At 41.3% G+C, this 14,965-nt stretch overlaps 1 protein-coding gene across 2 annotated transcripts in view; it reads right to left on the reverse strand.

The window, feature by feature from the left end:
* Positions 1 to 1,421: 1,421 nt before the first annotated feature.
* The window catches only part of LOC115630231 (tyrosine-protein phosphatase corkscrew), a 49,881-nt gene continuing 36,337 nt past the window's right edge, over positions 1,422 to 14,965 (reverse strand). Inside the window, exons 2-10 of one of the 2 annotated variants that reach the window (XM_030526784.1) lie at positions 9,802 to 9,964; positions 9,175 to 9,354; positions 8,992 to 9,109; positions 8,006 to 8,925; positions 4,069 to 4,159; positions 3,817 to 4,006; positions 3,634 to 3,760; positions 3,344 to 3,600; positions 1,422 to 3,298 (exon numbers count right to left, since the gene is read on the reverse strand). In XM_030526784.1, the coding sequence (XP_030382644.1) occupies positions 3,223 to 3,298; positions 3,344 to 3,600; positions 3,634 to 3,760; positions 3,817 to 4,006; positions 4,069 to 4,159; positions 8,006 to 8,925; positions 8,992 to 9,109; positions 9,175 to 9,354; positions 9,802 to 9,964 (2,122 nt within the window). In that variant the 3' untranslated portion in view covers positions 1,422 to 3,222. The other variant, XM_030526785.1, reaches the window with a different exon arrangement.

Genomic DNA, 14,965 nt, shown 5'->3' on the forward strand with positions numbered 1-14,965 from the left:
TGTGCACTCGCACAAAACTAATATACCCTTGTACCCTTTGGGTACAGGGTATAAAAATAAAACAAAATTGCACAGCGTACACACATAACGCATCTTTTTGCACAGTTTGGTGTCTCTACCTCTTATAGTCTGTGAGATCCAGGTGTTCATACGGACAGACAGACAGACAGGGCTAGATCGACTCGTCTCGTCATTCTGATCAAGAATGTATACCCTTTGTGGGGTCTGCCACGCCTCCTTCTGCCTGTTACATTTTCAGCTCCCGCAAGCTTAATATACTCTTGTACATTTTATGTAGAGTATAAAAAACAAGAAAGGAATCCTAAAGTCAAGCAGGCTCAACTCTTATTTACCCTGTACCACACCACAAAAAAAAATTTACTAAAAAAATTTAATTTTAAATTAAATTTATTAAATTAAATATAAAATATTCCATACATACATTTACATCAGAATCGTGTCTATGCGTGTTTGTGTATTTATATATATGTATGTTTGCATTATAAATTTTTTGTAAGCAGCAACAAATACAGCTGCGGACAGAGCTTGGACTTGGTTATATGGCTATAACTTTTCTATAAAAGGTTTTGTTTTTCTTGAGCAGAGAAGCGCTGCTTGTTTGGTGTGTAGCGCTTGCTTAAGTTATTTGTGCAGCCCTGTTTATACCCTGTACCCAAAGGGGAGAAGGGTATACTTGAATTAGTTTTGTGCGAGTGTACATGTAACACACAGAAGAAGGCGTGGCAGACCCCACAAAGTATATATATTCTTAATCAGGATGACAAGCCGAGTCGATATAGCCATGTCCGTCTGTATGAAAGTACGGATCAAGAGCAAGAATAGCCAAACTTGGTATCCAGATTCACCTAAGTCCGCGAAAGGACGAGTTTGTGTTTTTTTTCTGATACACCCCCACTGCCCCGCAATTTGTGCTTTTTTCATAACTCCCGTAATTTTGGAATATAGCGCTCAGATTTGGCAAGTCCCTCCAATATTAGGATAGGTTAATTATGACGAAAGTTATAGCCATAAATATTTTCTCTGCCGAAGCTCTACCCACAGCTGTCTTCTATGTATGTATATATTTTATTTAATTAAATTAATTGATTTAATATTTTTTAAATGATTTAATTTTTTTTAATTTTCGCTTTTTGTGGAGAGTACAGGGTACTTTACTGTCGGGCTTGCTCGACTGTAGCGTTCTCTCTTGTTTTTACTCGACCTTTTTTGGCACCAATCTACCATTTAAAAGCAGAATTAGGTATACATATAATGTTCGCATAAATGTTTTGAAAAATAATATTTAAAAAAAATTACCATTTTTTGTATTGTTTTTTTTTAAATTATGTATTTCATTTATTTTTGTTTGGCATACAGTTGCGGTAATATAGAAATTCAGAAATCATATCTATGTAGTGAGAAGTGTTTAATGGCTTTTTATTTTGAATTTTGGAAAACTTGGTTGTTTTCCTTATTTTGCAATCAATAACAATTTAAAGCACTTATGCGAAAGCATAAAAAGCATATACTACACATTCTTGTTGGTTTAAGTATGTATTTAAAAATGTACGTATGTATAACTTATTCTTGTTTGAATTTCCATAGAATTAATAAGGCGCAAGTAGCTCGTACTGCACAAATATGCAGCATGTATAGTATGTATTGTATGTACATATATGTGATGTGTAATCTTATTTTTCACTAAGTTAGTGCTGCTTTCATTATTGCAAATTTAATTTAACACCACGGGTGTTAAGTTACTGCTCTTATTTGATCTTCTTGAACAAAAAATAATAGTAATAATTAAATAATAATATAGAGAAGATACTAAAATGAATAAAACAGTTATAACAAGAAAAGCCTATTGACAAAAACACAATATTGGCCGCTTAGAAGCAATGTTATATACATATGTATGTGTGTACATACATATGGAAAATAACACAATATTGTGTGCACATTTGTATAAACAAATACATTTGTACATATATATGTACATACACACATATGTATATATACTACATTAAGTGTGCATGTAGTGGTTGTAATTGCAAATTTTAAAACAAGTAAATTAACGAGTATATTAATCATTCGAATGCCATTTATAATTTGGAAGCCATTTGGTTATCACGTACTGTGATTCAGGCATATGAAATTTCACACTACATACATATATACATATAGTATATGTATGTAAGTGCATTTTGCTTATTGCGATTACAATGTTAAAATGGGTAGAGAGCTATCCGTTTACTAACACATACATACTACATATACATACATATGCCATAACAATAAAACTCTTTGCCTCTTCGGCTCCAATGCTCTTTCCGCTACTCTTTCTGCTTAATGCTCCTAATTCATCATACTGCTCGCCACTTTTTAAAATCACAATCAACGCTTTTCGTCAACACTTACAACACTAGAACATTATCATTTGCATTACCTCATTAACTCTCATCGTCTACATCATCTTCAAGATACATCTCATAATTAATATTCTCGTTTAAAGCGCATGTAGGGCAATGCCCCAATTTTAACACCTGTTTGTTGCTTATTAACGTAATTACATAATTGGTATTTCATTGGGTAACATCACTGCTGGTTACATATACGTACATATTATGCATAACATATTTGTAATATTATTATTATTGTTATTTTGCTGTAGCAGCTCTTAGTTTTCTCTTTAAGACTTACATACTCGTACATAAATGAATTATGCTTGGATGGGCTGGCTTAGTAATTAAAGCGAGTCGATACAAATTAAAATTATAAAAACTGTAATATTTAAAGAAAGAAAGCGCGCTTTCTTGTGTTTTAGACGTTTAAGATTAGAAAGTGCATGTGAGGGTGTGAATATTGCAGATGTGGATGAGGTTGTCTGTATCTGTGTCTGTGTACATGACCCAATAAATTGCGTGTACGTACATATATGTATATATGACATGAATGTAAAATGTGTCGAAAGTCAATATTAACAGCGATGCAACCGTAGCTTGTGCTATTACAGTTAATAATACCATCCTCACTGTTGCTGTTGCAGTCGGGTCGCAGTCAGAGTCGAAGTAGAAATCGAAGTATCTGTCAACGTTCACTGTACTGTTCACATTAGATTCTCATATGTTCAAAGTTAAAAGTTCATTTGTCATGTTTTGCGCGGTGGTGTCGGTGGTGGCGGCAGCGCAGGTGAGATATATGCATGCGGCTGTCTCGCACTAATCATGTCTTTGGGAATGTTTTTGTATTTTGCTGAAAGATTATGGGACTGGTGAACAACTTCAGTAAACCCGGCCTGCTGGAGACCTGCTTACCTGCGGCGGCGTGCTGCGCTTGCGGCAACGGCTGAGACTGCACTTGCGCTTGCGTCTGTGACGCAGCGCCGCCTGTATTTAGATCATTACAATGCTGCTGCTGCAACTGCTGCTTCACCAATAACGAGTCACTGTAATAGTTGGACTTGCGCATGTTGTTCCTACTACTAATAGTATTGCTCGACGCGACATTGTTGCTGCTATTGCAATTACTGTTGCTGGTGGATGGCAACGGCGGTTGTATTTTCGTGGCATGTTTGTTTCCCACTGACAAAACAGGCGTCGACTGCTGCTGCTCGCTGTTGCAAGGAGTGGTTGCTGCCGCTTGTGCCGCTTGTGCTGCTGTCGCTGTTGGTGTTGTTGGTTTACTTGCTACCAAACTTAAACTAGAAATTGCTGGTGGTATTGGAGATCTTTGTGAATCGTTGCCAATTTCGCCTGCATACCTATAAATGCATGAACAGTTTTAGTGGATACTTTCTACCTTCTGTTCTGTACTTACTTAATATTTGTGTACTCGTGACCAACCTGCAGGCTCTGCTCCTCGGCACGCTTGCACGCGATCAGCGTTTGAATGTAGTGCTGTACTGCATAATAGACGAACTTATACTGCGCCTCTGTCTGCACGAGGCCCGAACGTTGCGAACGCACCATTTGAATTGTGCGTTGGATATCTATCTCGGTGTCCAATCCTGTAGCGTTAAGTGTTGGTTATGTGTATCCGTATGCGCTGGGAAAATGTATAAGTACTTACCATGTCGAACTATCTGGTCCAGTATCATGTCGATCACGATAAATGTACCAGTGCGTCCAATCCCTGCCGAGCAGTGCACACAAATGGGACCCTTAATTGGATAGATATAAGGGGAACATTACGTTTTCAAATTGCATGACCTGATTGAAAATTTAGGACTATTTGAATTGATACATGCTAGCATTTTACCCATAGATAAAAGAGCGACTATGCAGGTCGTAATAATGCTCAATAACGAATGCATTGAGCAGCTGAACGCGACGGAAGGTCGAGTCAACTACGGCTTTGATAATATCAAACTCAATGTTTACAAAACAGATACCGGAGCATTGACCAGTGTGACCGATAACCTAAACACCATAGAGCCACCCAGTGAAGACGTGATGGACAACAACCTGTATTTTAGCGAAAAAACAACTTAACGCTATTCTACTTCCCCAATTTAGCGATGGCGACCTCACGACGATCGGTCTATGACTAGGGAACCAAACTGGGGAGACTACTGCGATAAGGTGATAAGCATCCTACTATCTGGGGCACGACCACCAAGGTGACCCCCCCCCTCTAAGCTGCTAAGAGCCCTAGTCGGCAATAGCAGCAGAAGAAAAATAGGCAAGATCCTGGGAGGAGATGCCAATGCTCACCATACCCAATGGGGAGCAGTGATATTAACGAAAGAGGTGAGTCAGTATACGACTACATTTGTAACATAGGGAACTACCCCACCTTTGTCACTAAGAATCGTAGGGAGGTGTTAGACGTCACACTAGCGTCTGACTGCCTTGCTCACAGGGTTCTTGCCTGGAGGGTCCTAGATGAACCCTCATTCTCGGACCATAGACTCATCCAATTCAGGCTAGGGTATCAAGTCCCAGCCGTTATCAAAAGAAAAAACCAGAGGAAGACCAATTGGGGGTATTATCTCAGATTGATTACCAAAAATCTACCCTCCCTGCATAACTCTGAACCCACTACGGGGGACGAGCTGGACAGGCTTGTAGACATCTTCACCAGAACGTGCTCAGACTCGCTTAATAAAGCCTGTCCGACCACGGTCTACAAAACCAAACGCAAACCACCTTGGTGGTCCACTGAGTTAGACAACCTTCGAGTTGAGTGCAGGAGGCAATTTAACGAAGCCAGGAGAAGCAACACAGAACCCAGCTGGGAATTATACAAGCGCAAACTCGCTACTTTCAAGTTGGCCATTAGAAAAGCCAAACGCGCCTCTTGGGCCAACTTCTGCACGAACATTGAGTCCACATCCGCAGCTTCAAGACTGCGGAAGGTGCTGGCCAAGTCTTCCTCTCCGCCATCCCTTTTGCAAAGGGTTGACGGCAGTTGGACAGACTCCGCCAGAGACTCGCTCGATCTTCTCATAAATACGCATTTTCCGGGTTGTACTGATGTTATCAACACAATCCCTACTCCTAGAACAGAGGAGATACCTAGGCATATGATAGACGCTATCGTCACTGAACAGCGCATATGGGCTATAAAAACATTCAAGCCCTATAAATCTCCTGGGCCAGACGGCATCGTCCCGGCCCAACTCCAACACTCCCTGACGCACATCATGCCGTGGCTACTGACAATGCTCAGAAGCTGCCTAGGAATTAACCACATTCCAGCCAGCTGGAAAGAAGTTAGAGTGGTGTTCATCCCCAAAGTGGGAAAGGCATCACACGTCTAACCTAAAGATTTCAGGCCTAACAGCCTATCGTCTTTCCTATTAAAAACTCTGGAGAGACTTATAGAAATATACCTTAGACAGACAATCAATCCGGTTCTAATGTCGAATTCGCAGCACGCATACAGCAAAGGCAGGTCCACTGATACGGCCCTCCACTCTCTGGTCTCTAAAATAGAGAACTCACTTTCGGCTAGGGAGTATGCACTAGTAACCTTTCTGGACATCGAGGGCGCCTTCAACAATATACTACCCTCGGCAATCACCCAATCCATGGCGGATCTTGGGGTGGACGTCTTCCTAATCGACTTCATCAGCCAGCTGCTCACTAGCAGGGCTGTGAATGCCGAACTGGGTGGACAGTCCTGCAGAAAGTTTGTAAGCAGGGGCACTCCACAGGGTGGAGTCCTCTCCCCACTATTATGGTTGCTAACAGTCAATCAGTTGCTTCGGCGTATGGAGGCGGAAGGCCATACGGTCATAGCCTATGCCGATGATGTGGCCATAATATGCAACGGTAAATACCCGCAAACACTGTGTTACCTAATGAAGGCGGCACTATCGACGCTCTCGCAATGGGCGTCCCCTTATGGTCTGGGAGTAAATCCCACAAACACGGAGCTAGTACTCTTCACTAGAAAGTACAAGATACCGGAACTTGAGGCACCCACTCTAAAGGGGGTCCCCCTAAAATTCAGTCGTAGTGCTAAGTATCTGGGAGTCATCCTGGATAGCAAATTGCACTGGAACGACAACATAACAGAGCGAGTGAAGAAAGCTACGAATGCACTTTACACTTGCAAGAGAGCCATAAGCACCAGTTGGGGGTTCTCACCACGCATAGTGCATTGGATTTACACGGCCATCATCCGACCGATTCTGCTCTAGCCTGCGCTAAATAAATCAACCGCCCTCACCCTACTCAGAAGGGTGCAGAGATCGGCGGAAGTGAGCATCAGCGGGGGCCCTTAATATATTTCTTAATCTTCTCCCATTGGACATCGCAGGGAAAGAACTAGCCACGAACTCGGCCCTACGGCTGAGAGAAACCTCTGCTTGGAAGAGCTCAACAAGAGGACATGCCAGCATACTCCGTCTGCACCTGGAACACCTACACGGACTACTGCATACCCAAACTTATTTTTGAAAAAGAATACGTAGTCAAAATTCCCACTCGGACAGATTGGGAAACCCTCCCACACAGGAGAGACAACGCCATCAACTTCTACACGGATGGCTCCAAGCTAGATCAGAGAGTAGGTGGAGGCGTCTACTCTCCGGACTTGGACATGCGGAAGTCGCTGCAATACATGAGGTCACAAGGCACCTAGCACCCAGTATGACAGGTGGCAGGCCGATATTCATATACTCTGACAGCCAAGCGGCCCTTAAGGCGTTGGAATCCAATGTGGACAACTCCCAAGTCATCACTGACTGCCGCAAATCTCTCAATGAGATGGCCCAGCAAGTCAGTATCACCCTCACATGGGTGCCAGGGCACCGGGACATCGAGGGAAATTGCATTGCAGATGAGCTGGCAAGGAAGGGAACTACCGCATGCATCCCTTCAGACAGGGAAGGAACGGGCATGCCGTTAGCCTCCTTCCGGCTTCTGACACGCAACCATGCGCGGTCTATGGCACAGCAACGCTGGGAGAAGACCAACACATGTGTTCGAGCAAAGCTCATCTGGCCAGTCCTTGACGCAAGAAGGACGTACAAGCTTGTAAAACTGAGGCGAACGGATATCTCATTGGTAGTGGGGGCGCTCACGGGTCATTGCCCAATTGGCAGGCACTCTGCGAGACTGGGAATCCCATATAATGACTTCTGCAGAAGCTGCAGAGACGAAGAGGAGGAAGAGAGCGTAGAGCTCCTCCTCTGCTATTGCCCGGCACTAAGCAGGCGTAGACTACTTACCCTAGGGAAACCCTTTCTAAACGATCTCTCTGAAGCAACCAACATGGAATTCGTGAGCCTAATTACATTCCTAAAGACCACCGGGTGGCTAAGGGTAGACTAAGAAAGATTATATGGCATCACAATGGGCCTTATAGGCCTAAGTGGGAGGGTGAGCGCTATCACCCCGGCCATTGCAACCTAACCTCACCTACATAGATTTTGCTTCTCAATCAATTCATTTCGTAAGAGTCACTAATATGTATTTATGATATATGCTTTGATGATTGTGCAGCTCTTTAACCTGAAGTTGAGCCCAAGTTTAATTCCATAGTATACCTGACTTACCGGCTTCTCTCCCGCTTGAGCCAAGTTGCTCTGCCTCGTGTTAACATCCTGCAAAAAGTTCAACACGCAACCTGGGTCGGCAGGCACTCCGTGATCAGGCCACACTTGGAAATGATAGTGGTAGATACGACGCTCGGGCTTATCTCGCCATGAGAACAGGAACTCGCGCAGTGTATAGTCGTTGGTTGAGTTCTCGGACGTGCACTGGATACGGGCTGGCCCAAACTGCTTACACTGACCTTCATCTGGCCAGTACTTGGCGCACTTGTTCTTACCGCGCTCCATCTCCTTGGTGGTCATCACAATGACGCGTGTATTCTCTTGGTAGATCATGTTCCAGAAATCAGTCACCGTGTTGGTCAAACAGCCCTGGGTTGCAATATACATTTTAAACATATCGCGCTCGGTACCAGGTTGGGCAGCTGATGTGAGTGTAGTCGAGCAAGGCGGCGGCGTAGTCGCTGCAGCTGCCATCGCCGCGTCGCTACTATGTTTTTTTGGTAGCCCACCCAAGGTGCTCCGACAACCATTGGAGCCACTACCAGCCACAGACACCGCAGATATAGGCGTGCCCAGACTAGCGGCCCCACCATTCATCGACAGTGATTCACTGCGTTTGTGCTTGCCTAACGAGTCGGACTTGCGGTTGCAGGTGGCACAGTTACTATAAGGCAGCGTCGCCGATTTTACTGCACATTGGACGCATGTCTTGTTTAGCTGCTGGCAGTTGGGGCAGTTCTTTTGAGTTTGTGCCGCCGTGCAAGCTGGGCATGACGGCACCGAGCTATTAAGGCTCTCCGACGAGCTGCTTATGCTATACTGGTCACTGTCGGTGGGATGACGTATATAGTTGGCATTGATGTATTCGGCGCCAGGTGTGTTCCGGTCCGTATCTTGCAGCTTGACACGCGTATGATCATCTGAAAGACAAAAGGTTAGGATTAGCAATTTACAGAATTGTTAGGTTAGTGTTTGCTAGAACTCACAGGGCAAAATGTTGCGATAACGGTTCTTAAGGCGGTTCTCCTGCTTGTAACCCTCCTTACGTGAGAATATGTCCCTGCTGTCCTGTTGCAGAGACTCAAACTCCTCCCAGAAGCCTTCCTGCAAGAGATCTAAGGCATTAGTCACTCCATGATATGTGTTGTCGATGGATTTTGTGGACTTACCTTCATCAGCTGCTCGACACGCGCATGAATACCTGCGGCAGTAATTCGTGTCGCGTTAAATGGTTGTCGTAAATGCACAACTGTTCCACAGGTCTCCACCATGGGATTGCGCTTGTAGTGGTCGATTAGCTCCGATAGGGTTGCAAATGATTCACCGCCGCCAACGTCGTACTTTTTATCCTGCACAGGTTTTCCATGAAACAGATCATGAGGTTTCGTGATTAATATGAGTTAAAAATTGTTCGAGTAGGGCGAGGCAAGGCAACTTAATTCTTCTTGGACCAAACCATTTTTCTAGTAGTCCCTCATGCGCATATATACATGCATATGTATATGTATTTACCTTTGTATGTATGCGCACGTTTGATGTGCGTTTGACGCGACACGACTAAATGTTGAGAATTACCCTAACCGAATGCGGTATAAAATGAAAGCTATTCTCATATTTTTTTGGATTTGACTATCATTTTTCATTAGTAATATGTACTTTTATAATCAACAAATGTTTGTAGTACATTGAACGCAAGTAAAATATTTATATACGTACAATACAAACATACATATGTATATGCATATTTATGTATTAAGTAGCAAAAAGGTAACAGCGCAACTCCCGTTTGAGCTCACCTGCCATCTAATCATGACATGCGTCACTTTGTCATCTGTACGAACCGAGAGCACAAAATCCCCAGGTTTACTTTGAGATTCACGCACAAGAAATGAGCCAGTCTTTCCACGCTCCAATATCAATTTCTCAGCATCTTTGCCGGAAAGATTACCATGAAACCATCTGCAAAATGAACAAAAAGGAAATTAACAAATATAGAAGTACTATGTTCTATAGCTATGTATGGGGCAGTGAATACCCATTTACTTTTCTATACATACTATGTATAGATTGAATGTATGAAATAGTACCCGATGTAAAAATTCTAAAAATAAAAAAAACAAGTAGAGAAGCTAAAGTCGGGTGTCCCGACTTTGAAATACTCTGTGTACTCAATGTGTAGAATAATTATGCGTGTATGTGTGTCTGTGTATGTCTCGTGTGCCTGTGCAAAGCACTAACGACACAAACAGCTGCGGGCACTGATTGGTCATATATACACATATGGCTATTACTTCCTGTTTAATAGGCCTATCATTATGAAACTTGGCATACGGACTCATAATCACTAACTGGAGGTATTTTTAGAATTTCAATATTATATAATATATTATATATTATATATTATATAATATAATATAAATATTATAGACAATCACTAATTGCGTTGGAGAGGGGGAGGGAGGGAAATTCCAAAATACACATTTTCTGCGTATTCACAAAAGGCATCTGGGACTACAATTTTGTGGCCCTAGCTCTTATACTGTCTGAGATATAGACCATTATACGAATGGCAAATCGGGAAAACCCCCATAGGGGTAAGTGGGGGAGAATGAAAAAATAAAACAAACTTGCACAGCGTACATATCTTCAGGAGCAAGATTTTGTGTCTCTAGCACTTATAATCTCTGAGATCCAGGTGTTCATACGGACAAATAGACAGATGGATAGATCGACTCGTCTTGTTATGCTGATCAAGAATATATACACTTTGTGGGGTTCACCTGCCGCAAACCTAATATACTCTTGTACATTTCATGTACAGTGTATAAAAATGCACAGCTGCTGCCGCCTGAGCCGAGAAACTTTAATACGTGCGCGCTCAAAATGCAATTATAAACTATATATATATATGTACATATTTATATAAATATGTACATACTGTGTATGTATTTGTATGTACGAGTATATGAGCTGCTAGCAACAACGATTTCAAAGCTGCGATGCCGACTACGTTCATGACGGGCAGTAAAAGCATTGCGTCACAGTAAAAATCGAAAATCATAACAAAAATGCCCGATTTTAAATACCCTGTACATATGTATGTGTAAAATAATTATAAAAATAAAATAAAAATGAAAAAACGTGTGTTAAGGCACAGTAACATACGAATTGCGTCTATACGTGTCTACGAATGTCTGTGTGTATCTCGTGTGCCTGTTAAAAGCACCAATAACAACAGCTGCTGGCAGTGCTTGTTGTCAATATAAGTATATGAATATACTAACAGGTATTGCCCGTCTTAACCCGGTTTAATATAATGTTTCAAACTGTATTTATTTGGTGTGTGCATGACCTACCCATATGTTTTCACCTCATTAGTTACCAGTAGGAAGGCATTTAAGGTATTTAAATGAACATTTTTTGTTCTTGACAAACAATTTTACAGTAGTCCGCTACATTTTTTTTCTTGCCAAAATATTTCGTTAAACGTACTCATACATATGTATGAAGATATTTATTGACTTTGCATTGTGTTATTGTCCTTAAGCCGGTTTGATTGCTGGAGTAGGAATACTATTGTAGATATAATATAATAAACCCCATTAGATGAAAGTACATATAACGTACACATTGAATGTATGTATGTAAGTATTTTGGGGTCATAAGTATTATATACATAGAATTGTAACATGCATGTACTACGTACATATTATGCTTTTTAAATATTGCTGAATAATTGATCTTCCGTGAGTGAATGTGTGTGTGCGTGAATGTACATATGTAGGCACATAGTCACATTATATATAAACAATTAAGTTTATATTCGAGTGGTGTATAGCATGCTCTTCAATGTTTATTGTCAGTTTAGCCAACAACCTGTTACAAGCTCAAGGTGGTAGAGTACACGTCTGCCATTATGATAAGAGCACGCGAAACACAAGATATTTTTAGTCAACAAGTCGGCGGAAGTAACATAGTTTAGTTTGCAAATCTACATACTAAGTTAGTATGTGCGTACTTGTACGAGTATACTCAAGTATATTTATGCAACACATCCGAATAAGCTTCCCACGTATGTGTAGCTGCGAAAACTAATAAACATACAACACAGTGTGTACATAGTAAAAATCCGGTATATTGATTTTGAAAACAAATACCTATGTTTTCATGTATTAACTTTTCGGCTGCTAGGCTACCAACAACACTAATTATATCCACCTAACTTCACAATTTATGATATTTATTAATTTGAATATTATTTTAAACAAGTAAAAAAGCTAAAGTCGGGTGTCCCGACTTTGAAATACTCTGTACATATGTTTACAATAATTATAGAAAATAAAAAAAATTAAGAAAATTAAAAAAAAAAATTTGATCGATTTTACCTTTCTCGGTATTCGAACTCACGAAAATGGTGTATAATCGCACATTTACATAGCAATTGCGTCTGTGTGAGTGTATGTATGCCTATGCGCATCAATTCGTGTCTGTCTAAACATGTGTGCAGTCAACCAAAGCACCAGCATCAACAGTCGCGGGCAGCGCTTGAGCAGCGCTGCAGCAGCAAATATACATAAAATGTACAAGAGTACATTAGGATTGCGGGAAGTGAAAAATGTAACAGGCAGAAGGAAGCGTGGCAGACCCCACAAAGTATATATATTCTTGATCAGCGTGACAAGACGAGTCGATACAGCCCTGTCTGTCTGTCCGTCCGTATGAACACCTGGATCTCAGAGACTATAAGAACTAGACACCAAATTTTGCACAAAATGCCTTATGTGTGTACGCTATACGAGTTTGTTTTATTTTTTGGATTTTCCCCCTCACTTCCCCCCTATGGGGGTTTTCCCGATTTTCCATTCGTATAATCGCCTATATCTCGGAGACTATAAGACCTAGGGATATCAAATTTAAAGTCCAAGATGCCTTAGGTGAATACGCAGAAAATTTATATTTTGGAATTTCCGTCCCTTCCCCCTCTCCCAGGCAAATCGTAACTCCCGTAATTCTTGGAATTTTGAACTAAAACCGCGGCTGTTGTTGATGTTGCTGTTTGGTTGACTGCTAACATGTTTACACAGACACGAATAAACTCGCATAGACGCAATTGCTTTGTATATGTGCAATTATACTATACACCATTTACGTGAGTTCGAATACCAAAAGAGGTAAAATTGATCAAAAATTTTGTTTTTAATTTCTTGGTTTTTTTATTTTCTATAATTATTGTACAGAGTATGTCAAAGTCGGGACACCCGACTTAAGCTTTTTATATCCTGTACCCAAAGGGTGAAAGGCTATACTAGTTTTGTGCGAATGTATGTAACACACAGAAGGAGGCATGTCAGACCCCACAAAGTATATATATTCTTGATCAGAGTGACAAGCCGAGTCGATATAGCCATGTCCGTCCGTCCGTCTGTCCGTCCGTCTGTATGAGCGCAAGGATCTCAGAAGGTACAAGAGCTAGAATAACCAAACTCGGTATCCAGATTCCCATAAGCCCTAGGCAGGTCAAGTTTATTTTTTATTCCGATACACCCCTCCACTCCCCCGCAATTCGTGTTGTTTTTATAACATCCGAAATTTTGGAATTTTGAAATCAATTTTGGTAGTTACATCCAGTTAGTGTTATATGTCCGTGTTCCAAATTTTTATGATAGGTCAATTCTGAATAAAGTTATAGCCATAAATAAAATCGCTGCTCATGCAGCCTGCAGCTCTGCTGGCAGCGTTGCCCGCAGCTGTTGTAGTTGTTGTATCTGCTTTGGTTCAACTTTGTGCTGCATACATACACGCATATTAACACGCAGAGACAAGATTCTGATGTAAATGTATGAAATGTATGTTGAAACTGTACAGGAACATGTCTTTAATTTAATTAATATACTTTATTTATTATTTTAAAACAAATTTTTTTATTTTTTCCTTTTTGGTGGGAGGTACAGGATATTTAACACTTAAATATCCTTGCTCGACTTTAGCATTCTTTTCTTGTTTACTTGTTGCTTTTGTGGGTGTGGGCATTGAGCAAATACCCCCAGTTAGTAATTATGTGTGCGTATGCCAAGTTTCATCATGATAGACCGATTTAACAAGAAGGTATAGCCATAAATATATTTGCTGCTGCAGCGCTGCTCAAGCGCTGCCCACGGCACGAATAGACGCGCATAAACATACATACACTCACATAGACGCAATTGCTTTGTATAGGTGCAATTATACACCCTTTACGTGAGTTCGAATACCAAGAGAGGTAAAATCGATCAAAAATGTTTTTTTAATTCTCTTACTTTTTATACTCTGTACATGAAATGTACAGAAGTATATTAGGTTTGCGGGAGCTGAAAAATGTAACAGGCAGAAGGAGGCGTGGCAGACCCCACTAAGTATATATATTCTTGATCAGCATGACGAGACGAGTCGATCTAGCCCTGTCTGTCTGTCTGTCCGTCTGTCAGTCTGTCCGTCCGTATGAACACCTGGATCTCAGAGACCATAAGAGATAGAGACACCAAATTTTGCACAAAGATGCGTTATGTGTGTATTCTATACGAGTTTGTTTTATTTTTTTGATTTTCCCCCCCACTTCCCCCCTATGGGGGTTTTCCAGATTTTCCATTCGTATAATCGCCTATATCTCGGAGACTATAAGACCTAGGAACACAAAATTTTAGTCCCAGATGCCTTATGTGAATACGCAGAAAATGTATATTTTGGAATTTCCCTCCCTCCCCCCTCTACCCCGCTGCTCAAGCGCTGCATGCGGCTGTTGTTGATGTTGCTGTTTGGTTGACTGCGAAAATGCTTACACAGACACGAATAGATGCGCATAGGCATACATACACTCACACAGACGCAATTGCTATATAAATGTGCAATTATACACCCTTTACGTGAGTTCGAATACCGAGAAAGGTAAAATCGATCATTGAATTTTTTTTTATTTTCTTAATT

The sequence above is a fragment of the Scaptodrosophila lebanonensis genome, unplaced genomic scaffold (assembly GCF_003285725.1).
Source record: "Scaptodrosophila lebanonensis strain 11010-0011.00,11010-0021.00 unplaced genomic scaffold, SlebRS2 tig00000372-arrow-arrow-pilon, whole genome shotgun sequence".
Lineage (NCBI taxonomy): Eukaryota > Metazoa > Arthropoda > Insecta > Diptera > Drosophilidae > Scaptodrosophila > Scaptodrosophila lebanonensis.